This window comes from Pelobates fuscus, chromosome 1, assembly GCF_036172605.1.
Source record: "Pelobates fuscus isolate aPelFus1 chromosome 1, aPelFus1.pri, whole genome shotgun sequence".
NCBI classification, from domain to species: Eukaryota; Metazoa; Chordata; class Amphibia; order Anura; family Pelobatidae; genus Pelobates; species Pelobates fuscus.
This window is the reverse complement of record NC_086317.1, coordinates 377,526,235-377,553,868: the sequence shown is the minus strand read 5'-3', so window position 1 is coordinate 377,553,868 and position 27,634 is coordinate 377,526,235. Positions and strand designations below refer to the sequence as shown.

The 27,634-nt window shown below is 39.8% G+C and overlaps 1 protein-coding gene across 1 annotated transcript in view; it reads right to left on the bottom strand.

The window, feature by feature from the left end:
* Positions 1–27,634, bottom strand: part of COG3 (component of oligomeric golgi complex 3) — an 82,190-nt gene that overhangs the window by 53,061 nt on the left and 1,495 nt on the right. Inside the window, exons 3-14 of the mRNA XM_063444713.1 lie at positions 27,422–27,483; positions 26,669–26,834; positions 24,007–24,081; positions 22,962–23,054; positions 21,248–21,373; positions 20,212–20,295; positions 16,273–16,316; positions 15,403–15,529; positions 13,437–13,528; positions 11,179–11,318; positions 7,416–7,576; positions 6,442–6,550 (exon numbers count right to left, since the gene is read on the bottom strand). Coding sequence (XP_063300783.1) covers positions 6,442–6,550; positions 7,416–7,576; positions 11,179–11,318; positions 13,437–13,528; positions 15,403–15,529; positions 16,273–16,316; positions 20,212–20,295; positions 21,248–21,373; positions 22,962–23,054; positions 24,007–24,081; positions 26,669–26,834; positions 27,422–27,483 — 1,279 coding nt within the window. The remainder of the gene's footprint in view (positions 1–6,441; positions 6,551–7,415; positions 7,577–11,178; positions 11,319–13,436; positions 13,529–15,402; positions 15,530–16,272; positions 16,317–20,211; positions 20,296–21,247; positions 21,374–22,961; positions 23,055–24,006; positions 24,082–26,668; positions 26,835–27,421; positions 27,484–27,634) is intronic.

The window sequence follows — 27,634 nt, the reverse complement described above, 5'->3', positions numbered from 1 at the left end:
GAGAACCTCCCGTGTTCCATAACCCCGATGACATGAGCCGGAAATGTGGTTTGAGGAAGCTGAGGATGCTGCCCCTATGTGTAAGGAGTGTCATGAGGAAAGTTTTGTATATAGGCAGAGCCTAGTTAATAATGAGTGAACATGAAGCATGATTTAAGATACTGTAAAAAATGGAGCCGTGAAGTTCTGATAATGGTTGGAGTGGTTGTATCTGGAAAGTGGAGCCATAAGTCTCCAGAACTTTACAGGCCACCATTGTTTAGAGTAGGTAATCGGGTATTGTGACCGTGTGTGCTATAGGGATAGGTATAGACTGATGCAGAGATAGGACCTAACAATCTATGGTGTATGGATATGTCGTACCCAGGTATTCATTGGTAGTTATATTCCTAGCGATAATTTCATTGGGACGTAAGAACCCATGGCCTGCTAGATGTATGGCTGTTTGATTATCGTATGGGTCAGGTGCTCACAAGAAGCTGAATCTAATAAATTGGATAATGAATGCAATATGACGTGTGAAAGGGTAGCCTTTGATATGGTACATGTGTCTTGACTTGAATTCCTTTCAGTAGGCCTTAATCAGATGAGATGAAAGGAATTCTGTATTGCTGGGGTGTCATGGGAGCATGTGGTGTTGGTGATCCGTAAGGTACCGTATAATTGTGTTGAATGATAATTTAAGTTAAGGTGGCAAAAGAAGTGAACCCCAAATAGATTCGATAGCAAACATTTCAAGAACTTGCAACTATGAACACAGAGAAATATGAGAACACTATCGCATGATTCCTCATTGTCGACTGAAAGTGTAAGGTGAGAAACGTGACGCGCAAGGATCAAACAAACATATAATCCACAAGTATGTCTCGGAATGGCGGGGCAGGTCAGCCAGTCAGGAAGTGGTGGGTAGTGTCTGGAAGAAAGCCCGAAAACGAAACCCCCGCCAGTGGCCAGCTGTGATGTATGTGAAACCTGGCACGTGACAGCATGCGATAAAGTTAACAAGTGGCTACCGGTGTGAGGTTAACAATCTCCAGAAAACCTGAGAAGAAGAGTGGCCTACAAGCCCAATATGTCTAGGTGTACTTGAACAACCTCCGACCGAGTGACCGGACCATATAGGTCCCCAGGTAAAGGCAGCTGTCATGTTCGGATATCATTCAAACATGGCCGTATTAGGGGAGAAGCAGGGCCGGGATTTAACGTATGTAGGCCACGACCTCCAATGCCATCCATCCCCTCCTATGTCCGCAAAACCAGAGTTTGCGGTGGCATCTGTTCAAAGGGTTGAGTGAAAAAGTCAGAGAGGAGGGAAAAACATGGCTCGCCCATACCAGAAATCGAGGAAAGCGTCACATGAGTGTCTAACTTGATGCGTCTGTGGTGAGTCGTGGGAATAAAGAGTTGAAACGGGAAATGAAGGATCAACCCTGTGGGATGAGTCTCATGGTAAAATTGATCGACCCCAGCAGAAAATGAAGTTCCTAGCGGTCGCAAGACCTAGTTGCAAGTAGTGTCAATCCCTGATAGGGTGTGCTCAACACTATGTCCTGGGGAAGGCTAGCCAGTCTGTTGGACGGAGACTTAGCAGGAACCCCAAAACTGGTTGGTGGTATCAGGACCTAAGGTCATGAGAGGGGAGACTGGGGTAGCCAGGGACGCAAAAACCAACCCGTGAGCAAGGTTGCTAGGATTGTACACACCAACTATAGGTCTATTAAAGCGGTTACCAATTATGCATTCTCCCGTCCCAGTTGTCAATATGTACTAAACCCATGTGGAACACTTCGGTTAGCCCTTGGCCGATAACCAGACATCCTGCTGTGAGGTATGGTATTTGTAAAAGTGCAACCAATAACATGACGGTGATGCAAGCGTGGTGAGGTAATATGAAAACTATATACGGACCCATGGATTTTGCTTGAGCCCGGGAATAAACAGAATAAAACGTGTGACAACTTACCTGAACTAGCACCACCAGTCCCTCCGGAACTTGACAAAAACAGAAAAATACATATGTAACCTAATTATTATAAGTGAGAAGAAAGGACCTGGTACTGGCAGGCTAGCTAGAAGCCAAGTGGCGAAGAATTAAGCTAACTCAACGTGACAGATGAGTCCCTACTAAATGCCAAGCGGCGTGAGAGGCGCTAACTATGCGTTGGCCCGAGGGGATATTTTGAGGCCACCGAACGTTGTGGCGGGGTGTTGGCCTCTCGGTGACAACTAAAGCATAAGATAGAAAGGGAGTGACATGGGAGGCCCTCCCTATGCGACAATGCGAGGCGGCTAACTTTGATTTGGGGCGAGGGACGTATACCTCTGAGTATGAGTGTTGGCCTCGCGGGACCACTAACGTATGGATTAAGACCGGAAAACAGAAACCTAGTTGGGCAACCTAAATCTCGAAAGCCAGTATTATTCTAAATAGAAAAGGTACGGAGTTGTGAAAACGTGCCGGATAAGTGAGAGCGTTAGGACTAGATAACAAGCAGAAAAATAGGAGTGAGAGGGTGGCAGTAGATACGAGCTGCAACCCAGTAAAATGATATGGGGAGTATCCGTGCGTACAGATTATGTGAGTGGGTCCTGATCGTGGACCCGAACAAGATATGGAAACCTACCAGAATCTTTAGATAAGCAATGAAAATATGACAAAGGTAGGAGACGGAATTGCAGAGCATGTAAAGCAGCCGTCCTGTATGATCAAGGCACCTAAAAACAGAGAGACGTTAATGCCCAATAAATAAGCTTCCAATGAGTTACAACGTAAAACCACATTATCAACCTAAGAAGGCCAAGTATGTGAGCAACGATGTCACAAAAACTTACCCTTAATATCCAGCCATGAACTTGTAGGAATATCTTGACAATGTCAGCGAACAGATAAATTAAAAAGCCGCTGAATACCGTATATTCAGAATAGTCACACACTATTCCTATAGCTGGAATCAGTAATAACCCACTAATTCATAGGGCCACAAGACATAAAACCAGAGACATGACATTACATAATCAGGCCACCAGGAGGCGATATGACAAACCAGAAAACGTATAAACTGGAGAACGTGGAGACGAATGGCTGGAATTTAGCCGAATTACAGACAGCAACAACAGTTCAAACACACACATCATTTGACCAGATATTACACAATCAGGCCACCAGGTGGCGAAATGACTTAAACCAGCTCGAAACGTTTAGCCGAATGCAGGAATAAATCCGAACTACAGGGGAAATGAAAGTGGATGAACAGTGCTCTAGTACCACCGCACAGAAATTGCCGAACGCGGCCTGAATAGCGCGATTCAAGCGAGCCGCGTGTGTAAGAACCTGCCGAATGCCCCCGTACAGTATGACAAGCCAGTATGTTGCCAGGTAACCAAACGTACACGATAATCTGGTGTGTACGGGGGGAGTTTATGTGCGAGAGGCCGTGCATGCTGATGCGGGGGATTAGGAGGAGGGAGACCGATCTATTTGACCCAACGGCGTGCCAAGAGGCACCCGTCGGGGAAACATATTCCATTGGAGAAAAACCCACACACAACTCATATCCAATGTCACAACAACAGTGCCCCACATCCACCCATATGTATACCCACACAACACAACCTCAGCAATAAACAGCGTGGAACGTTGTCTGCGACAGTGTTGATACCACTAACCCCATGTGGCTGTGCGTGATGGGATCCGAGCTGCCTCGTGCAAACCCGCCGACACTGCCGCTGCTGAGCTGTGGCGAGACCACGCACCATGGCCGGAACCAGACCGACGCCGGCCCTGGAGGGATCGCACCCAGTAGCGACCCCGTGAGTGATCACCCGTGTCCTACCCCATAGGAGGAGGAGAAGACCCGGGGAAACAGGCATGTGACTGCCCCAGCCACAGGGGGCTGGGCGCCAAGTGACACAGATGGAGCACCCGGGTACCCATTTGTACTCACCGTCAAGTGCGGGGACGGAGCCCTCCAACAAGAAACACTGCATTCCCCTGTGACACATGAGAGTCCGTGGGGGGTCTGCAGCACATTAAAAATGCACATACAATGGCGCCAACCCTGTCGGCCACCTCTCTGGCATGACACCTGTACCCGTCTACAACTCACGAAAAAGCTGGCAAACGCTGCATCGATAGCGAAGAGGCCCATCCGCAGGAAACCCGGAAGTACCCGCAGACAGGTCTTGAGGATCGGCAAGAACCAAGATGGCGGTCCGACCGGAAGTGAGGTGACTCACCAGACTATCCACGGTAAGGTTGGAGAGGGTTGACAGCCCCTTTAAGGGAATACAAGCCCTTCCCACAACTACAGGCCAAGGCCTTATATATAAATATATATATAAATATATAAATATATATATAAATATATAAATATATATATATATATATATATATATATATATAAATATATAAAAAACCTGAAAACTTTCATTCAGTTTTATCTTTCCACACAAAAATACATGCTTTCTCAAAACTATATTTGACTGTTTTTAGCACCGTCTTGATAAAAAAAAATGTAAGATTTTGTTTCTTCTGTTTTTTTTTGTTTTTTTTTAGTACAACTGAATGGCAGTTTTCAACTATAAACAAGGCAATCAATGGCTACGTAGTGAGTGGTTCTAATTAGCATGGCTCTTTTTGGGAAGTGGGGCCAAATTTTTATATTTTTAATTATTAAATATTTTCTGTTTAAGGGCTTTTAAAGTTTACATCCCACTATTTCACGAATTTACTATAAAACAGCCACCATTACTAACACAATAACACGGAAATCTGATATTTTGAGCAAGCTAAAGTACCCATCTGAACAACATCATTGTGTACAGGTAAAAGCTATAGGGAGCATTTAGTAGAATGTTAAACTAACACTAGAGAACATCAAACAGCATCTACAGCCATGTGGTATTCAAGTGAAAAAGGCTTAAATGCCATTACTATGGAAACACCACCTCAAATATGACTTTTAAAGGAACACTATAGTCACCTAAATTACTTCAGCTAAATAAAGCAGTTTTAGTGTATAGATCATTCCCCTGCAATTTCACTGCTTAATTCACTGTCATTTAGGAGTTAAATCACTGTTTATGCAGCCCTAGCCACACCTCCCCTGGCTATGATTGACAGAGCCTGCATGAAAAAGAAAAAAAAAAACTGGTTTCACTTTCAAACAGATGTAATTTACCTTAAATAATTGTATCTCAATCTCTAAATTGAACTTTAATCATATACAGGAGGCTCTTGCAGGGTCTAGCAAGCTATTAACATAGCAGGGGATAAGAAATCCGTAATTAAACAGAACCTGCAATAAAGAAAGCCTAAATAGGGCTCTCTTTACAGGAAGTGTTTATGGAAGGCTGTGCAAGTCACATGCAGGAGGTGTGACTAGGGTTCATAAACAAAGGGATTTAACTCCTAAATGGCAGAGGATTGAGCAGTGAGGCTGCAGGGGCATGTTCTATACACCAAAACTGCTTCATTAAGCTAAAGTTGTTCAGGTGACTATAGTGTCCCTCTAAAGAGACATTTTTAAGAGATATTGATGCACCTGCTTGTTAAGCCATCTTTAATTTTTAAGAGGACAGTAAGATGGGAATCATGTTAAAAGAAATGGAAAACAAACAAGGGTAATCCTCTCCTGTTGCATTTAACCCATTCATACCAGGGAATTAACAATTATGAGTCAAGGGACTATTTAACTGAGGAGTGAGTGGTACATTTGGTTAGATAAAAATATTTAATCAGTTACAGCAGCTATGTAACCCACATAATACCCCAAAACAAAAACACTACACAATGAAATAAGCATGAAAATAGAAATGAACATACACAATCACATATTGCTGCCAAACAGCCAAGCTTATGATGTCCAGTTTTAATGCGTCACACATGTATTAAAACATTCCCCCACTCGAAATTAGATTTCATGTGCACCCAGATTAAAGTTATAATCAATTAGACTCTTCGATCAGATATGTCAGCCATCAAGACAAGATTTAAACCAACCTACAATTGGAGTGATTTTCACACAGAACCAGGAAGTATTTCTATAATTACTGTAAAAACATAGCCATCTGGCAACTCACCAACACAACAGACTCTGCTAGCACAGAACCCAGGTGAGGAAGTAAATACAGCTCTGTGCAGGCTTTATGGCACAGTCGTGCAGACTGTAGTGTTTGAAAGAGTTTCTGTACGATTCATGCACGCTACTATACCATGCCAAGCAAACACAATATACAAGGAACAGCTCAGGCATCTGGTAAGATCTAAAGGCAACTTAAGTAATTAGTTAGCCACAGTTCATATGCCACCGCAGGCTGCTGCTCACCAATTACCAAGGTCACAGCTCAGAATATTGGGCAGATTGTAGCATGTTTCTTTAATAACGTTGTGGCAATATCTATTGAAGACAACATTAATACTATTAGAAACATATAACGTACCACTTTTTATGAGGTTTCTGGAGTCTGGATCCTCAATGGGGACCTCAGAAAATGAAGTTTCTGCAGTCTGTAATTTCTTTTGTTCCTCTTTCAGACTCTGTGCAATTTGCTGTGCAACAGTGAAGAGAGCAGGATATGATTAGCACAAAATGCTACAAACAATGGCAGATATGTATAGATTATGTTCTGCGGTCTCACTGCTCAATTCTCTGTTGAAAAAACAGATAACAGGTAGCATAACGCTTTATCATTCAAGGTTGCAGTTATGTCCTTGCAGCTTCAGACAGAACAATTAGACTGGGGGTCAGCTCAGGACAGGTGTCTGAACAATTATGCAACAAATGGTACAAAACCATATTTTTTGAAGAGAAACAAATTGTTTAAAAAAATAAATAAAAATAAACTACTGTTTTACAGCTCTAAACATAAAGATCTAAAAACTTCTCTCAAAAATGCATTAATAAAATTAAAAGCTGCAGAGACATGACCTTTACACCATAACTATGTCAGCAAGCTGAAGTGGTTTTGGTACTAAGAGAGACCCTTTAATAGAAAAGTGTCACTTCTCTGGAATTCCCCTCTGAATAATAACAATGCCTGACAGGAGCCCAAATGCTGGATAAAGAGGTGTACATTGAAGATGTTTTGCCAGTCTACACTACCTGTTAAACCTCACAATACAGCTAACAAATTAAGTAAAAAATACAAAACCTAGACTCTTAAATAATATTGATTTCCAAAAGCAATGTTTCCCATGATTGTTACCATAGGATCCCCTCCAGGGATCATAGCATACAAAGTATGAGCCACAAGAGTACAGTGAAGCCTGGAGACTGCAGTCCATGACAACAGATTTTATATGAAGAGAGTAATGCACACACAGTTTAGTGGGAATATTATTGTCGATCATGTTTAAGAAGTTTTGCAAAGATAAGCAGGATAAAGGAGAGCACAAGAGAATAAAAGAACCATACCTCCATCATTTCTAGCTTCTCAGGATATGCAAGATCTCCTGGAGCTGGTTTATAGCCCAATATGTCCGTCTGTATATATATGTGCGTCCGGTACACAAGTCTCTCTTGAACATCTTCCAACATCTGCTTCACCACAGCAGCTAAGGCACCGAGATGTTCCACTGATGCGGATGAGAAAGAGAAAACAATGTTAAATATTCATTTTAAAAAAAAGTCAGTGTTCTTGACTTCTGACAATTGGAAATGCTACCAAAATTCTGTTGCCTAACAAATCTCTAAGATGAGCATATACCTTAAACAGGGGAGACATAGCACTAGTACGTTACCATCTACAGCAGTATTAGCAGAAATATCACCTACACAAATTAGATGCAAGCAAAAGGTTTGTTTTGCAACTCTATATCAAGAATTGCATGGAAAGGGGTATCAAATATAAACTGGGAGAAAATCGTGTGAAGGTCAGTCATGATTCATCACAACAAAATTTCATCTTTATTCCTTTCATGACAGGACTACACTCACTCCATCTCTATTCCTAACTTTATTCCTGCCCTTTCCATAGCGGTCATTCCTGGCCTCTCCAGAGCTACCAGGAGGGTCACCAAGAAAATTACCATAAATCAATGAGGAAACTACATTACTTGAGATGCTTCAGGACACTCAGCAACTACCACTGGTGTCAGCAAGAGAATATAATACATTTTAAATACGGTCATGTGCCACAATAAGTACTTGGCTGTCACCTGATGAACAACCCTTCTCTAAAACAGAAAAGGAAAACACATATTAGATTGAGCGGGAGAGAAATGTTAAAGGCCATAGTCCAAGAAATGCCGTAAAGAAAATATTATAGGGATACTTTAAGCATCAATACAGCTTTAGCTTAATGAAGCAGTTGTGGTGTATAGATCATGCCCCTGCAGCCTCAATGCTCAAATCTCTGCCATTTAGGAAATTAATCACTTTGGTTTCTGTCCATGCGCCCCAGCCACACCTCCCCTGGCTGTGACGGACACGGCCTGCATGACAAAAATGGTTTAGTTTTCAATCAGATGTTAACTTGTATTAGACTTTATCTCCTGCTCTGTAAATTTAACTTCAATCACACATAGGATTTTCCTGCAGACTCTATAAGTTTATTATAACAGAGCAAGAGATAATACATTTTAGATTAAACAGACTGTGCAATAATGTTTAGGAATGATTTGCAAGTCACATACAGGCTTTAAAAAAGTGATTTAAGGGGGCGGGGCCTGACCGCCATGCTGTCCGGTCGCAGGCTAGAGGGGCTCCTGCAAAACTTATTCCCCTAGGGAAAAATATGGAAGTTTACCACCAGCATCGAAGCCCAGGAGATATCCCATGTGTCCGGGTAGCTGCCGGCGGCACTGCGGTCCCCAAGATCGGAAGTTTCGGAGCCTATGTGGGCAATACGGGGCTTTGGGGCCTGTGTGGGTGAAGAGCGGGGCGGACGGCCGCCGTCCTGTTGGTGAGCCCGGCTGCCGTGTGGCGACCTTGAGACGTGCCTCGCAGGTCCCGCTTCCCCCCCCCTTGGACCGGGGGGGTTATCCCGGTCCCCACTGGGGAGAATCATAGCCTACTATCGGCCTCTCACCAGGCCTACGCTGCGTGGTGCACTGTGTGCCTGAGCACCAAAATGGCGGCAATGTGACCAACGCTGACCACGCTGACAATTTCGCCTGCCTGCAGACACCTCCGCCCGTGCCCTGAATCAATCTACGGTACCTGAGTCACACACAACGGATCCCTGCAGAAGCTAGTAACCACAAACCCACTGATTACATCTGGCACCCACGGCTGCCTTCCTGGGCACAGAGCCCTCAGAGGTAAACCCTCACTCCACAGCCATACACCTGGACATTTCACCTCCCCAGGACTCCCACTGTTTGCCATAAATCACCACCGAGGGCGCAAGTACTGGGCCCATAAAGTGCAGGAGGTAATATCAAGACCACACACCATGATGCTCTATACAGTTGGAGGGCAACAGGAGCCGACCACAATCAGAAGACACGGCAGATCAGTCTGTAAACATACCCCTGGAGACCACAGGCGATGACCAGACAGCATGCCCTGGCAACCTACTACACCCACTGGACGCAATTGTGCTCTGATAGTTTTATTTTGATTTTGGCCTGTTGCCTTAAGCTATATTATTTTATTGCACTTCAAATGTTCATGCTAGTTCAGGAGAGGTCAATAATGCAGTGACTTGTTTTACCATATCAGGTGCAACCAGCATTGTTAATGATAACCCTGGCTCAATGTACCCCTATAGGTCTCTCAGTGTTGTGCTCATTCGAGTAGCTTATTCTAAGGGAGAAATAGCCTCAGGGCATGTCACTGGGTCAGCGTCCCCAAGCGTAGAGCTCATCTTGTCTCCCATTGCCCTCTAAGGCAACACTGCCTGACGCATACCTACCACTCCTGGCATGGCCACCGGCGGCATGGGATGGAGGACACGAGTGGAAATTTTACTTAGTTCACACCCTAATTTAGCATCCAGCTTCTAGCGATGCAATGCCACCTTCTCCAAGGATAGCCTGAACGAGCGTCCCCCCCAGTGGTCTTATAATGTGTATAAAGTGTTGAAGAAAGCTATAAATAATCATTTACAATTGCTATTGAGTCTAGATAGATTTGAATACCCTAAGAACCTACGTTATGATCTCACTCTATAATAGTGATACCAAGCATGTACCTACTCTTGTCTTTGTAACTTTAAAAATTGTGCATGTTTTCTCACTGCCTTACTGCCTACAAGCTGTGTATTTTGTCTCCTGTCACAAGCTGTTGGGGCGTGACAAGTTGTATGTAATTATCTGCACTTCAAAAATAAAGAATTTAAAAAATAAAAAAATAAAAATAAAAAAAGTGATTTAATTCCGAAATGTCAAATAATTAAGCAGTGAGAGTGCAGGGACATGGCCTATACACCAAAACTAAAGTTGCTTTGGTGCTTAAAGTATCTATTTAAATGCAGTGTTTTACTGGAATCACTGACAAGCTGTGCCTTAATGCAAACCAGATTAATTTGGCGACCACTGTGACTGTAGAATGATTCATTTTCTTTAAAATATATATATATATTTTTTTTTTTTTTTTAAAAGACAGAAAACTGGGTCCGTAGAGATATGCATATCATTCATCTGGTTAATCTTGGTCAAATTAAACACTTAGCGACTTGGCTAACCTTAGTAGCACTTTTACATTTCCATCCAGATATAACTGCTATCATCACACTCACAGATGTGAGTTAGCATATTTCCCCATGACCCACCAATAAATCAGAATATCATATTTCTGCATTAGCTCAGATGAGTTAGTCAATGCCAAGAAAACAAAAGTAGCTGTAAGTTCCAGCCCTTCTCCCTAAATAAAAAGGTAGACAAGAGTTGGTGAATGTGTTTTTTTTCCACACCTGGAAAATCCATGTAGCAGGATTATTTTACACACGATACTCCTTCAGATGCATTCCTACAATATAGGAACTGATGTGTGTTTTTAATCACAGCTCTAAAGGATCTTAGTTAGTCTAGCAACGTGATGACTACCGTGGGCACCATAGGTGTTTGTGCACTATAATTCCAAAAATGTTAAGTTAAGATTCAGGAAACCTAGATGACAAACATCTGTGCTGCGAAGTTTAATGGTCACCAACCAATGGTGTAGCCACCCTGGTCTAAATGCTCTGTAGTATTTGAGAAGAGCTGCCAACATACAAGAAAGTGAAATATATTACCATTGTTCTGTACGTGGTCTTCTAACATCTCAATTTTAAGGATGCCACAAAGTTCTGACAAGGTTTCTAAATGGACAACGTGTATAATCAGCGGCCTGAGAACATCATACAAAGAAAGGCATAGCTTCCCAAGAAGGTCACTGTAAAAAATAAGAATAGCTTGAAAATGTAGAAATAAATGTAGTACTATGTAATCAATCATCACAAAACCATAAAAGATAGATGGGATTTATTCTATCTGTACCCCCCTTTTACATGGATAGACGACACAATGAGCTCCTGATGTAATACATAAATCTCTGGCTGTACCTTATGTCCATCTACGTTCATGTTATATATGTAGTAACACCATAATGTGAAGTTATCACAATGACAATAGGAAATTGAGGACATTGGACATAAAGCAGAGAAAAAAAAATAGACATTGTTATAATTTCTAGATTATTTCCTCAAGTACTTTATCTTTAAAATAAAATTTAAAAAAATTAAGTCATAGTAGACATAAAAACATATCTTGAAAATACCCTGAAGATCTTTTTTCATATATCATTTCACCAACATAGTAATGCATGATGACCACAATAATCTATCTTCAATGTCACTTCCATGCAAAACAGGGGACGTGAGTGAAACCCTTTAATATGTATTCCCGTGTAAATGTGAGAACATCAAGCAAAGATGCCAGAAGCTGCAGGGACAAAATGGCTCATGTTAAGATTATGAAACATTTAAAATCTGGAAAGATATCCATAACTACTTGTATGTGGATTGTGCATGAAATTAACACATACATCTCTCGTCTTACTTCTTGGGTCGTGTCATTAAAGGGCAACTGTAACATGTTAAGATGTTTAATATTATGTTTACCTATTCCCTATGTTTAGCAAATATTTGTTATGAGCTCAGAATAAAATTAAATGTAGGAACCACACTAACAAAGGAAATGGGCTCCTCCACCTCAGGACCCTGACAATCATTATAATTATTAACATTGCCTTTTTGTGCCACCGACCATAGTTCTTCCAGCATCTGAGCTCCTTAGACACTCATCCTTCAGAAAGGGTTCTATCATTAACCCTATGCATTCTCTATACACACTACACATACACACACACTCTGCATTCACTATATATATATATATACACACTACACACTCACTATAATACACACATACACACACTCTGCATTCACTATATATATATATATACACACACAATATATATATATATATATATATATATATATATATATATATATATATATATATATATATATATATATATATATATATATATATATATATATATATATATATATATATATATATATATATATATATATCCAAATATAAAGTATGACCAGCACTCACGGTTTAGTAGAAAGTTAAAATCTGTAGATTTATTTAAACATGATTAAAAATAGCAGCTCGACGTTTCAGTCCTCTTCTGGGACTTTCATCAGGAATAGAAGAGGACTGAAACGTCGAGCTGCTATTTTTTAATCATGTTTAAATAAATCTACAGATTTTAACTTTCTACTAAACCGTGAGTGCTGGTCATACTTTATATTTGGATATCTGCAATCACCCTGGATTACAAGCACCCGGATATTATATATTTCTTTAGCCTGTGTGCAAGGATGACAAGCTTATATATATATATATATATACACATATATATATATATATATATATATATATATATATATACACACACACACACACATATATATATACATACACACACACACACTACACAAACACTCACTGCATTCACTATATATATATATATATATATATATATACACACTACACAAACACTCACTGCATTCACTATACACACTACACAAATACACTCTGCATTCATTATATACACACACTACACAAATACACACTGCATCCACTACACACACACACACACACACACAGCTACCCCAACACTTCATCCACTACACGTGGCATGTATATTTTGTGCATTTACATTTATAATTAGTTTATATTTTCAAAATGGTAAATGTACAGAATATCAGCAAGTTATCGGCTATCGGCCTGAAAATTCACAGATTATCGGTATCGGCTCTTAAAAAAATCAATATCGATCGATCCCTAATATAAGGCTCAAAAGTTGTTTTTTGGAAAAGCTTAACTTTCATTACATTGACTTCCTGACTCATTTAGTCGTAAAATAGATTTAGATTTTTTTTTTTTTTTTTTTTTTTTTTTTTAAGAGATTTGCATATATACAAAATTTACCACATACTCCAATTTTGGTGTTGGTTTAGTGAAAAACTCATTATAAAGCTGGTGCTCATCTTGACATACATGGACCATGAAAGCACAGCCGCTCCGCACCTGGGTGAAAGAACAGAATTAGGGATTTTAAAGAAATTGTGTCGGTGTGAGTTGCGTATTAGTTTTATCACATTAAACATGCTTATTTCAGTTTGAATTGTAGAAGGTACTTCACATTTCAATAACTTATTTTTATTTTATTTAAAAAAATATATATATATTTTGGCTGTGCATTGATTGTACATGTATGCTTGCAGTGCCACAACAACAGGTGCAGTCTTTTCCATAGACATAGAGAAATATTTGAATGGCATAGTAACATTGCACATTTTATAAGTTAATACAGGAATATAGGAACAAGCTAAGTCTAAAGAGGCTATGGTGGGTTATGCAAACCTAGTTAGGATTAATTTGAACGTTGCTACACATAGCCCTTTAGAATATTGGAATGTTGCACATTGTTAAGTGTATGAGACATGCTTCTACTGAAGTTGTCAGTAAATAGGAATACTGAATAGTACAAAACCACACTATACAGGCTGACTGCTAAGTCAGTAGTAGAGTCTTTTTTTTTTTTTTTTTTTAAAGTTAAAAACAAAAAAACAAACAAAAAAAAGAGTTTTGCAAAAACACACACGTGTGCTATGCTTGCATGACAAACTATTAATGCAGGACTTAACTATGATGTGCATAGCTTTCGCTAAACAAGAGAGATAAACTAGGTGTACGTGTAACAGGAATCAACTATAGTAAAACAGGCGATAGAAATGCGTGAGATGGATCCACTGTGGCTATCCCAACACCCCATCACTCATAGCACAAAATGAACTGGAGGGGAGGATTAAAATTGATTTTAAAAATAAAATAACAAGATATAGCATATCTGGATTGTGCATCTGGCCTTAGAATGGGAGTTGAGGGCTGCCACCTAAGAGAGCCAGTTGGTTCATGTGGGCAGTAGGCGCTTGACACAAGGGAGAGTCCAGGTTCAGTCGTTTTTCTCGCTTGGAGGGTAAGTGTAAGGAACCAAGGGGTCGCTGGTGGTAGCTTCCGTGCAGTATTGAAGCAGGACAACTCCGATACCCCATGCCGGAAGGAAAGCCAGCACCACGGAGCCATTGACTTGGAAGCTTGAGTATTGCAAGTCCTTTCCTTGTAGGGTAGAGCGGAAGGTCGCTGCAGGAGTTGTAGGTCCGCACAGTGGGGATCGGGATGACTCCCGCCAGTCCAAAGAGGAGGGGGAGGGGGACAGGTTTTGGACATGACTCAACATTTTAAAACTAAAAAAATACAAATAGTTGGTTTAGAGAAAGGATCCAGTCAGGTCTAAAACAATGCTGCTGCTACCATATTGATGGACTAAGCATGCGAGTGCCCTCAGATTGTTTAAGATTGTATATTTCTATGTCTGGAGTACCTGGGTGGGGAAACCATTATTAAAATGTGTGTTTTCCTAAGGGAGTGTCGTTGTATCTGTATTGATCCCATAAGCACTTGTTGTGCAGAACTCCAAATGAAGGCAATGCAGCGACAACAACGTGGCTGAATGTTAGAATGATATGGAGGGATTTTTTAAATATGATTCAACAAAACTGCATCTGCTGTAATTATTGCAATGTTGGGTTTTGTTTTTGACTTTCTGTAAACTTTTAAAGGATACCGTATATCTTTTCGTAATCTAAAAAATACTCCAGAAGAATAAAAAAGAAAATATATATATATATATATATATATATATATATATTAGAAATGGCTTGGCACAAAAGGGGCTTCGTTATCCAAAACAAATGCTGTTAAATCAAACCAAATATGCAGCTTGGAACCCCAGAGCTTCACATAAGCAAGTCAATGAAGCAGTTTTGGTCTTTTTATGCTACACTGTTTGACTGTTTGTAATGAAGAGCATTGAACATAACAGATGTACAGAGTATTACCAAAGCACAATGATCCCGGTTGTTCTGGCTGGTCAGCTCCGTTATGGTAGTAGTGATACTCGGACTCAACAAATTCTCTCGCTGATCCAGGTAGCACTGATGGATTTCATCTAGTAGCTGCTGGTAGCTGAAAAGGTAAAATAAAATGTAATTACCTGCTCTTTAAACAACACTAACAATCACATAATATGAGATGTATAATATGTGAGCCTACTACAACGGTGATGTTTGTTAAAAAAAAAAATCCGTTAAAAACACTAATTAATTTATCCTTATGATAAATAATCAGCTGATGTCAGGTGATAAAAATGGTCTCTCCCAAATGGTCTAAAGGTGATTTTAGTTGCCAACTGACAAATGCAGAACGTGGAAACAATGAGGTGGCGTTTTGTCATGTTGTAGAAAGACAAAAGATGCAAGCGGACAGCAGACATCATGTTGCAGCATGCAGCTCCTATCTGTACCACTATTCCTACTTATGTTAAGGGATGAGAAAAGGAAGAGGACAAACTAGAAAGGAGATCCATCATGTTTCAGGCTGCAACTTCTATCTGTAGCCATGGACAAACACAACAAACAGATCGAGTGGACAGGGAATCGGCATGCAGCAGACCACATCACTCAATATGAAGAAATAAAGTCTCTGTATCTGGCTATGAAATGCACCTTGCTTAAGGCCAGCTTCTTACAGACTCAAAATAATACAACAGAAAAGGAGAAACAAACAACAATCTCTAATTACATAAAAGTGAATAAATAAAAATACAAATGTGAATACCATTGAAGTTATGGCAAACCTAAGAAGCATGCACGACAGCAGCAAATGGATAATATTTCTCTCCACATAAAAATATTGACACCAATACTCACTCTGGTATCTTCTCAGCTCGTTGTTCCATTTGCTCTATCAGTGTCTAAACAAGGAGAAAAATATTTCCTCAATACGGTATAAAACGAATATGTAGTAACTGAAGAGCAATAGATACAATTAATGATAGATATTTTGCCAATATGTTCCCCTTGAGTACTAAAGCAAGTGGAAACACTTCTGACAAAATTCCATACTACCCATTTCGATATTGCAACCTCACATCACCCCTCCCTGTGCTTCCACCCAAGGTGAGGTCAGCTGGAGGCAGGGAGCGGAGACAGTGAATAATCTACTGCAGAGTTTCTCAAAGTGCGGGTCGTCTGCTGATTCCCAGTGGGTCGCGCCGTCAGGGCCACTGGCTATGTGACTGTCAGGCAGACTGATTAGTCAGGATCTTGGCCCGTGACTGCGGGCCCGAAACTAGCAGGGGACCTGGCGGCTTGCCCTCTATGCCGCCGGGTCCCTCCATCATTCTGCCCGAGAGAGAGACCACGACCTGCGCTCTGTGTGATAGATGTCTGGCGAGCTCCCAAAGCGTAGCCCAACGGACCACCAGGGAGACACTGGACCACAAGGGAATGTATTATATTAAAAATAAAGGTAGGACACAGTCTGTGTGTATTGTTGTGTCAGTGTGTGTATTTGTGTGTCTATGTCTCATGTGTGGAATTGTAAACACTGCACACAAATGCACATCTGCATTAAAACACCAACATTCACACACATACTCCATACAAAAACAGGTTTATATTCAAACACACATTGTGTATATACACTGCTCAAAAAAATAAAGGGAACACAAAAATAACATCCTAGATCTGAATGAATTAAATATTCTTCTGAAATACTTTGTTCTTTACATAGTTGAATGTGCTGACAACATAATCACAAACAAATAAAAAAATGGAAATCAAATTTTTCAACCCATGGAGGTCTGGATTTGGAGTCACACTCAAAATCAAAGTGGAAAAACACACTACAGGCTGATCCAACTTTGATGTAATGTTCTTAAAACAAGTCAAAATGAGGCTCAGTAGTGCGTGTGGCCTCCACATGCCTGGATGACCTCCCTACAACGCCTGGGCATGCTCCTGATGAGGTGGCGGATGGTCTCCTGAGGGATCTCCTCCCAGACCTGGATTAAAGCATCCGCCAACTCCTGGACAGTCTGTGGTGCAACGTGACGTTGGTGGATAGAGCGAGACATGATGTTCCAGATGTGCTCAATTGGATTCAGGTCTGGGGAACGGGTGGGCCAGTCCATAGCATCAATGCCTTCGTCTTGCAGGAACTGCTGACACACTCCAGCCACATGAGGTCTAGTATGGTCTTGTATTAGGAGGAACCCAGGGCCAACCGCACCAGCATACGGTCTCACAAGAGGTCCGAGGATCTCATCTCGGTACCTAATGGCAGTCAGGCTACCTCTGGCGAGCACATGGAGGGCTGTGCGGCCCCCCAAAGAAATGCCACCCCAAACCATTACCGACCCACTGCCAAACCGGTCATGCTGGAGGATGTTGCAGGCAGCATAACTTTCTCCATGGCGTCTCCAGACTCTGTCACGTCTGTCACATGTGCTCAGTGTGAACCTGCTTTCATCTGTGAAGAACACAGGGCGCCAGTGGCGAATTTGCCAATCTTTGTGTTCTCTGGCAAATGCCAAACGTCCTGCACGGTGTTGGGCTGTAAGCACAACCCCCACCTGTGGACGTCGGGCCCTCATACCACCCTCAGTCTGTTTCTGACCGTTTGAGCAGACACATGCACACTTGTGGCCTGCTGGAGGTCATTATGCAGGGCTCTGGCAGTGCTCCTCCTTTTCCTCCTTGCACAAAGGTGGAGGTAGCGGTCCTGCTGCTGGGTTGTTGCCTTCCTACGGCCTCCTCCACGTCTCCTGATGTACTGGCCTGTCTCCTGGTAGCGCCTCCATGCTCTTGGCACTATGCTGACAGACACAGTAAACCTTCTTGCCACAGCTCGCATTGATGTGCCATCCTGGATGAGCTGCACTACCTGAGCCACTTGTGTGGGTTGTAGACTCCGTCTCATGCTACCACTAGAGTGAAAGCACCGCCAGCATTCAAAAGTGACCAAAACATCAGCCAGGAAGCATAGGAACTGAGAAGTGGTCTGTGGTCACCACCTGCAGAACCACTCCTTTATTGGGGGTGTCTTGCTAATTGCCTATAATTTCCACCTGTTGTCTATCCCATTTGCACAACAGCATGTGAAATTGATTGTCACTCAGTGTTGCTTCCTAAGTGGACAGTTTGATTTCACAGAAGTGTGATTGACTTGGAGTTACATTGTGTAGTTTAAGTGTTCCCTTTATTTTTTTGAGCAGTGTATTTTATATACACAATATACACACACTGCAATCAAACGCAAATATTACATACAAACACACCCCTGTATTAAAACACTAAAGTTACATACAAACACCCCTTCATTCAAACACCAACACTACACTCAAAAAGCACACCTGTATTTAAAGTCCAACACTACATACAAACTCCCCTGCATTGAGATGCAAACATTACAAACAAGTACACCACTACATTCAAATGGCAACGGTACATACAAATACACCCATACATGCACACATATACTTAATACAAAAACATGCTTACATTCAAACGCTCAACCACTGCTCAAAAATCCAACCCTGCAACGATGGGAAAATGGTAGATCTCCACCTGGCATAGCATTGTTAAAGTTCTCTGACAGATAGGCATATCTACCTTTTGGCCACACTTGCACTAGAGGGGGGCCTAGAAAACATACTTGCACCAGGGCCCTCTCTACATTAGTTCCACCACTGGGATAATCAATGTGAGGTGCCTGGATGAAAGAGCGGGACACAGCACTTCTAATTCTGACCGAGTCTGTGAGTAAGCAGTTGTATGCCTCTAAAACAGATTGCCATGATATGCCAAGTTTCTGCCTCTAAAACTGCCATGTTATGCCAATTGTATGCATCTAAAGCTGCCATGATGTGCCAACATTCTGCATCTAGGACGGTTTGTCGTGGTGTGCCAATTGTATGCTTCTGAAGCGGATTGCCATGATGTGCCAAGTTTATGTATCTAAAGATGATTACCATGGTGTGCCAAGTTTGTGCATTTAAAGTTGCCATGATGTGCCACGTTTATGCATCTAAAGCGGATTGCAATGCAGTTCCAATTGTATGCCTGAAACTGATTGCCAAGGTGTGCCACGTTTATGCATCTAAAACTGATTACCATGATGTGCCAACATCTAAAGCTGCCATGATGTTCCAATTGTCTGCCAGTAAATCTGATTGCCATGGTGTGCCAATTGTATGCCTCTAAAGCTGATTGCCATGGTGTGCAAATTGTATGCCTCTAAAGCTGATTGCCATGGTGTGCAAATTGTATGCCTCTAAAGCCGATTGCCATGGAGTGCAAATTGTATGCCTCTAAAGCCGATTGCCATGGTGTGCCAATTGTATGCCTCTAAAGCCGATTGCCATGGTGTGCCAATTGTATGCCTCTAAAGCCGATTGCCATGGTGTGCCAATTGTATGCCTCTAAAGCTGATTGCCATGGTGTGCCAATTGTATGCCTCTAAAGCTGATTGCCATGGAGTGCAAATTGTATGCCTCTAAAGCTGATTGCCATGGTGTGCCAATTGTATGCCTCTAAAGCTGATTGACATGGAGTGCAAATTGTATGCCTCTAAAGCAGATTGCCATGGTGTGCCAATTGTGTGCCTCTTAAGCAAAAAATAAAAAAGTTGGAGAAACCCTGATCTCCTGCAATGTACTGGACTGGCCAGAAAGGTGACAATCTGCATAATTATATGACGCCTATCACAGAGTGATTATACGTTGCCCAACACTGAACAGACTATGCCCATTACTGAAATGATTATGTAAATAAATAAATTAAAAAAAAGAGTTTGACAATACTTACTCTGACCTTTGGGGCCGCTGCTCGAAATTTAACATAAAACAAAGTAAAGGCATTGTCTGAATTGGGAGCATTTGGTAAATCGTGCTGAAATAGATAGAATAATAAAAAGAATGTAATTACAGCTGAAACATTTGCCTGCCTGCAAGAGTCTAAATCACTCAATAAGCTGCAAAGCTATGGAAGTTACAGAAATCCTGTTTTCTAGATACATTTTGCAATTTAGGCTTTATTCTTGTGTATGTATGCAACTAGCAGGAAGGCTGTGACCTGAAGATGTGAAAACCCATCTTCATTTGTTGATCTTGTAAGGTGATCTAGAAATCTGTAGCCTAATTTTGACATGTCTATCATGCTCCCTCTCCACCAGGCTATACTAAACACAAATGGTGAAATGACAATGTAACATAGCATTCTCTGTCTGACTTACAAGAGGGAGCAGGGAAGAAGGAAAGACCGTTCTGTCTCTGGAGAAATGGATAACCGGTCCCATTAGCTCACCAAAGATAGTAGCCTAGATCTCACTCCCACCCCTCTAATATATAAAGGAGCTGTGAGCAGGTCGGTGCCAGCAGAAGACGGTAATATTGTGTTCACACACAAAGATATTCAGAAACGTTGACCATTTTAAAAAGATGCTTATGTGATTTTTCTTTTAAACATACTCTATTACTATACAAAAACACTCCGTGGGTTTATCTGTGCTATGTATGCTATATAAAAGACTTAAAATTGAAATGGATCTATAGACAATGCTGCACTAGACTCCTGCCTATCTCCAAATTAATTATTATTATTTATTAATTATTTAATGTAATGCTGACCTACCCATATCATATAAATACTGCTCACTAAGCAAACTGACCAAATAACCATTTAAAATAACTATGCAAGCTCATCATGCCACATTACTTTATATCATTCTCCCCTCAAAACCTTTCATTGGTTAAAATGTTTAGGATATCAGATTGCACTAGAAAGTGGTTTCCAAAACACGAGACACATTTCCAGCATTCAGACATGGGAGACTGGAACTCACCCTTTTAATGAGCTGGTTGGTGAGATTCTGCAGAGTGTTCACAGTGTAGGTCTTCATAAGTTGCATAGCTTTGGAAAGACATTGTTTGAACTTTGCCAGGTACACAGGATAATCTTTATAACTAGGCTGAAGAAATTACAAAAATGGAATGTTTTTTACAAGACTACCATTTATATTCACATATGCTCTGGTTTAGGGAATGAATTGACTACTACAAGCAGACTTTCCTTGTTTTGTTCTCAGCATAATAACATTAATAAATCAATATAAATTTATACAAAATAAAAAAAAAAACTAAACTTTATAATGTGCAAAGGGATAATTATGGCCTCAAAATTTACATAAATTACACAAATGTGCTTCTGTTATTGTCAAGGATTCACAGAATTGTGGACAAAGTTAGAAATTCAGCCGGAGCCCAATAGGTACTGGCCAAGTAATACAAATACAAAAAGAAAAGTCCTGAGCTCACTCCCATCACTCCTGGGCGGCAGCAACAACCACAGTACACATCAGCTCCAATACATGTAGTAAAAACCAAAGAAAAAAAAAAGTTACCTGCTCTCTCCTTAATGGCCAAGTAATATTGGAAAGAGTACTAACCAGCTCCAATTACAAAATAATAAAGAATAAAACGTTTTAATCACTGTATACTATGATGACATAGTATGTAACTCTGCTATAATTAAAAATGGACACTCCAAGCATCATTACCCTTGTAGCCAGCTGTAGTGGTTATGATGTTAGGAGGACCCTGATGGCATTCTTCAGTAATGGGGAAACTGTTTGCCTCTTACCTTGGTCACACAAAGTCTTGTGGCATCTCTGCAGAGCTACAGAAGTCAAATGCCAATTCTGCTGCTCATTCATTGGCTCACCGCGTCAGCTGAGCACGTTCGGCCAATGAATGAGCGTTTGTGAATGGAACTGTGAATGCACAGAATTGATATTAGCCAGCCTGGCACTCTTGTTTTTTGGTTGCTACTGACACCCTAAAGACGCTGGAGCAGCAATGGATTTTATCTCAGAATGTGCAGCGTTTCTTAGAAAACTGCTGCACATGCAGACTCCGAGCACCATGACCACTTCAAAACACTGGCCTGGCTTTAACATGAGATCAATAGGTTTAAACTGCAATTTAAAAATGTAAAAATATAAATACTTGCACAATGATCACAATATCAGGGTTATTCACTAAATTGAGAATTGTGGGGAATTTTAAGTGAATTCAAAGTGAATAAAAAATTTATGGCCACAATAGCAAAAATTTAAAGTAGAACAGACCCTGAGATTTTTTTTTTTTTTAATTTTGCCCTAAATTTTGAAATTCACTTTGAATTCCCAGCAATTCTCACTCTAGTGAATAACCCTGTAAACGACTGATTACAACTGCCACAGAGGTAAAACACAAAAATTAGTAATAGTAATTTTGTAGTGCAATTTTTTCCTTTTCAGTTTATGATCATGTCTCAAAATGTTCTAATTGCCCTAAATGCGCATTACTGTTTGTACTAGACTCATTCTTCAAATATATGTTCCTAAATGCATATCAGTTGAATATGGTATTTGCCTGAAGGTAACCCAGCCAATATAAATACTGGACAATGACATATTTTACCAACCCCACCAATAATTATAGAATAAAAATGTTATATTATATATTGACAGAGAGAGAGAATAAATTAGTACAAATAAGGATGAAAAATCCACTCACGTGTGATGAAATATAAAAAATGCAGTCATCCAACTTTGCAAGCATAGGAATAAAACCTTCGCTATTTACAGATAACGTAGGAGAATTTAATTTCTGGAAAAAAAGAACAGGGCTCAATCAATTTAACAAACAATATCAAGAAATGAGTTCAGGTAACAAAATAAAGTAAATCCATGTATATGCATATTCTGCTAGCTAAAAACATGTTTATTATTCTGCATGTTAAAGGGGAACTTTCACGTCTCTGGAATGTACACCACTGAATAAAATTAAAAATCAACCAGAACTTGTGTTAACTTTTTTAGTACTATACAATTACAGTGCACTTTATCAATATAGAAAAAAAAATGTAAAAACAGCCCTTCTATTTCCAAGATAAGAAAGTTCTGTATTTCTGTAATTTAACTTCTCCCATTTAAATTCAAGCATGCGTTAAGTGATTAAATAAGAGAATGAACATTAGTTCACTAGAGCAAATAGAAAAACTCAATAATTAATTAATAAGAACTCGAGTGATCGTTCCCACTATAGGGCATTGTAGTGTTTATGCTGCCAAGAGTCCCTGGTTGGCATGGAACAGTTTTACTCTTATATTGTTGTTTTAGTATCCATTGGTTGAGTGTCAGCTGACAGCTCTCAGACAATGAATACTATATACAGTGTCCCTTTTGTTGTTGTAAACATTAGATCTGCATTTCATTTATGTGTTCTACTTCTGTGTTCCATTAAGGAACTGAAGTATAAGTAGCACATGTATTCAAATATATTTAAAAATACTATTTCCTTTCACCTAAAAGTAACAATTGACAAACCCCAGGTAACTGCTGCCTATAAATGGTTCACCATCTAAACAGTAATTCTACTGAAGATACTATTTTCACATCATACATTTTGAGTATGTAAAATTATTTGTCAAATTCTGATCTCAAGCATAAATATTAAACACGCACACACATATATTATATATATATATATATATATATACACAATCAAGACATATCTTAAGATTGTAAGCGTGGTAAGGATATTCATTGAACATACTCACAGTGTTTATATTTTCTAATTCATTAAAATAAGAAAGCTTCTGTTGAATATTTTCAGCGAGATCCACAAGCTCTGACTGAGGAAAAGAAAGAAAGAACAATTTAGTTTTTGGGGGGGGGAATAAAAATATAAAAAAAAACAAAACATTAAACTAAGCACCTTCTATGCATCCAACTTTGATATACAATCTAAAGAACAGTATTGGTGTTAAACTCTATTAATCCACATTATTAATTTACAATGAAATAATTTCTTGCTCTGTTAGACCAATTATGGATGCATCATCCCAAGATCACAGCTTTTTTTTTTTTAGCTCTACTATGGTAGAGATCCTGTCTGTAGAATCCAAGTATAAGGAAGGTAAGCTAAGGCACTGCATATTTATTTCAGTCAACATTCATTTTGTACGAAAAAACAAAATGCAATTACAAAACACAAAGAATAAAACAAATATAAAAGGCTGCGTGCTGCTGTGAGCAATCCACATCAAAAAAAAAATTCTAAGAAAATGTATGAGGTGCAAAACCAACAGATGGCTATGTATTTCTCAAACAGATTTCAAATATAAAAACTCTGCACATGAATTTAAAGAAGTGAGTGAGGTAGAAAAGGAGGCAGGAGACTGCTCTTTATACAGTGTACGCCTTGCAACCTGATACCAAAACGTCAAGAATGACAAGATAATGAATGAATTCATACAAGCATGCATTCATAGGGCAATGAGGTGTAGTGACTTGTAAAATGCTGGCCAAACTGGGGGAGGGGAGTTTTCCCAGGGATGGAGTATTTGTAGGTTTACCATTAGATGTTAAAAAAATTTTTTTAAAAATTATATTATATTATAATTATATATATATATATATATATATATATTAAAAATAGATTAATCCAAAATGAACAGAAGCAATGCAAACCATTTTTCTCAATCCAATGCTGAACTATTATTTTGATTTTTCTTTGTGTAAGACATAAAATATTAGCGTTGGGCTCAATCGAACACTAATTTTTTCCCATATTTCTTTCTGTTAGATTACTAGCCCCCTGTAAAAAAAGGGGTGTTTAACTTACCTAAAAGAGACACTCCAGACCCCTAAAGCACTTCACTTTAGCTTGCTGAAAAGCTTTATATGTGAAGAGTGTTTCCGCTTTTCTTTTCATTTTGCTAAAAGTACAGTTTTCAATAGAAAATGGCACCTATATAAATTATAGGTTACACACCACTGGCTTTTAATCAGAAAACAGGTCCTGTTACTTCCTGGTTTGGATAGCTCAGTGGAGCTAAACTTAAGATGTAGCAATTACCCACAGTAGCTGGCTTGCAAAGACTTCTTTTTGAGATGCATTGGGAAGCCTGTGGATTGGACAGCCACAGAAAATCTGGCCTGGGTTAGTAGGAGAGGGCTTGCAAAGGCTACAAACAAGAGAAATGCAGTTTTGCAAGAGGATTTTAGATATAAAATGCATAATAAAAAGCACACGTATTTTTGGGTATATCTACTAAACAGAAATTCTTTGTTTTTATTTGGGCAGTGGAGTGTCCCTTTAACCAGCACCAGGACATAATCCACAGTGCAGCCTAATCATCAAGTCATGACGGATTACTTTTGGCCAATCAAATGTTTCTTAGAGAAGCATCAAAAATACACAATGCAATACATAAACCAATACAATGTCTCTCTATGGGAAACACAGAATATATTGCTTCTCTATGATATGCATTGGATGCACAAGGCACCTGGCATTAGTACATTTTACATGCTGACACAGGACATCAAGTAGTAGGAACGGTAACTGGAAAACATAAAGCGTGCAGTTTCTTAGAAACAGACAGCAAGACCATAGGGCAGAATCTATTACACAAAATCACATTCCTGACACTATAGTTCTAATAGTGCTGTAAAGGCCCCCGGTCCACCCTTGTCCCCTGTTAATAATGTGATTTACACATCTTTTTCCAGCGCAGAATGGGTCTCCTTGCAGCTGGCTCCACCCTCTTGAACATTGGAAGTCTGTTGCGCTGCACCAATCAGCATCTCCTCAGAGAGATACATTGAATCAACGCATCTCTATGGGGAACGTTCAGTGCTTCCACGCAGAGCGTGGAGACACTGAACGTCAGTGTTGCACAGTGTGCAGAACTGACCCAGGAAGCACCTCCAGTGGCGGTCTGAGAGACTGTCACTAGAGATGTTCCTAGGCAGCAATGTAAACACAGACATTTCTCTGAAAAGGCAGTGTTTACATCAAAAGGCCTGCAGGGACATTAAGCTGTAGTTGTTCTGGTGACTATAGTGTCCCATTAAGAGAAGTGATAGGGTACTTGTTAGGAGTATCCCTTTAACATGTAAAATGTAAGAAAAGTTTAACTTTAAGAGACATTGAAGGAAATGCAAATGATGCAGATTATTGAAATCTGTTCCTTACTTCAATAACTTTAGATTTGATATCACCCCATAAATAATATATGGGACTATGGTAATGAGAGATAGTTGGCACACACACAAATTTCAAACTACATATTAAAGATACACTCAAACATAAACATTCTGAATAACAACAGAATAGAGAAATAGGGTGCAAGATGGGACTCTTTGGATGTGATAAGAATTACTACAACGCATTGTACTGCAGTGAAGGTGGACAGACAGAGCAATAAAATATACCTGTTCTTTTAGAAGCTGTTCACAGGCTTCGTGTAACGTCCCTGTTTTCGTAGACACAAAAAGGTATTGCTTCTGAAGAGATTCCAAATGTTGCAGAGCAGTATTCACATCATTTAATATAGCATCACATTGCTCCTGAAATCCAGAGAGGTAATCCCTCATGTCTCTTTAAAAGGGATCAATAAAGGAGGTATGGGTGAAAAAATAAATAAATTAATTAATTAAAAAAACATAAGCAAAACACATTTCTTCAAAATTGACACACTCCTGAAATAATTTCCCCTTTTCACTAAAGTTTAACTAAACATTAGATAGATAGACAAGATAGAGCACTTCTGTCCGACACACTCTAAGCCTCTAGACGTTTTAACATTCCCTAAACACCAAACCGCATGAACTACTGCATGAGGGTACACTGTGCAACTACAGTACTAGGCACTGAAAAATAGATTCCCACATAAAACTTAAAATGCACCCCTTAACATTCCGGGTTGTCTATTTCTGCAAACAGTATGTGTTTATCAAGAAACAAATCGATGAGGAAATAAAACGATCCACAATGTATAGTCAAGCACAATGTAAATTCCTACAGTGAAACCTTCACTTCTACAACTCATATATATATATATATGTGCTATGCAATCTATATATCTAATAGCACAACGGCAGGATGAGTGAAACTTTTTTTTTTTTAGATTTTACGTTAATAAGATACTAAATTACTAACTAAAAAAAAAAAAAAACAAGCATTACCTGTATTTTGCACCTTCATCCTGATCCATTTTGGTCTGTAGCTGTGCAAACCATGAGAAAAACTGGAAGAAAAGAGATTGCATGTTAGAGCACTGAAGCCTGTCAGTGAGTCTATGGCCTCCCCTTGGACTACAGACAACATAATTCTAAGGCACAATAGCTCATATTCTTTCCCATTTGACTTGGTAAACAATTATAAACATTGGAATATAT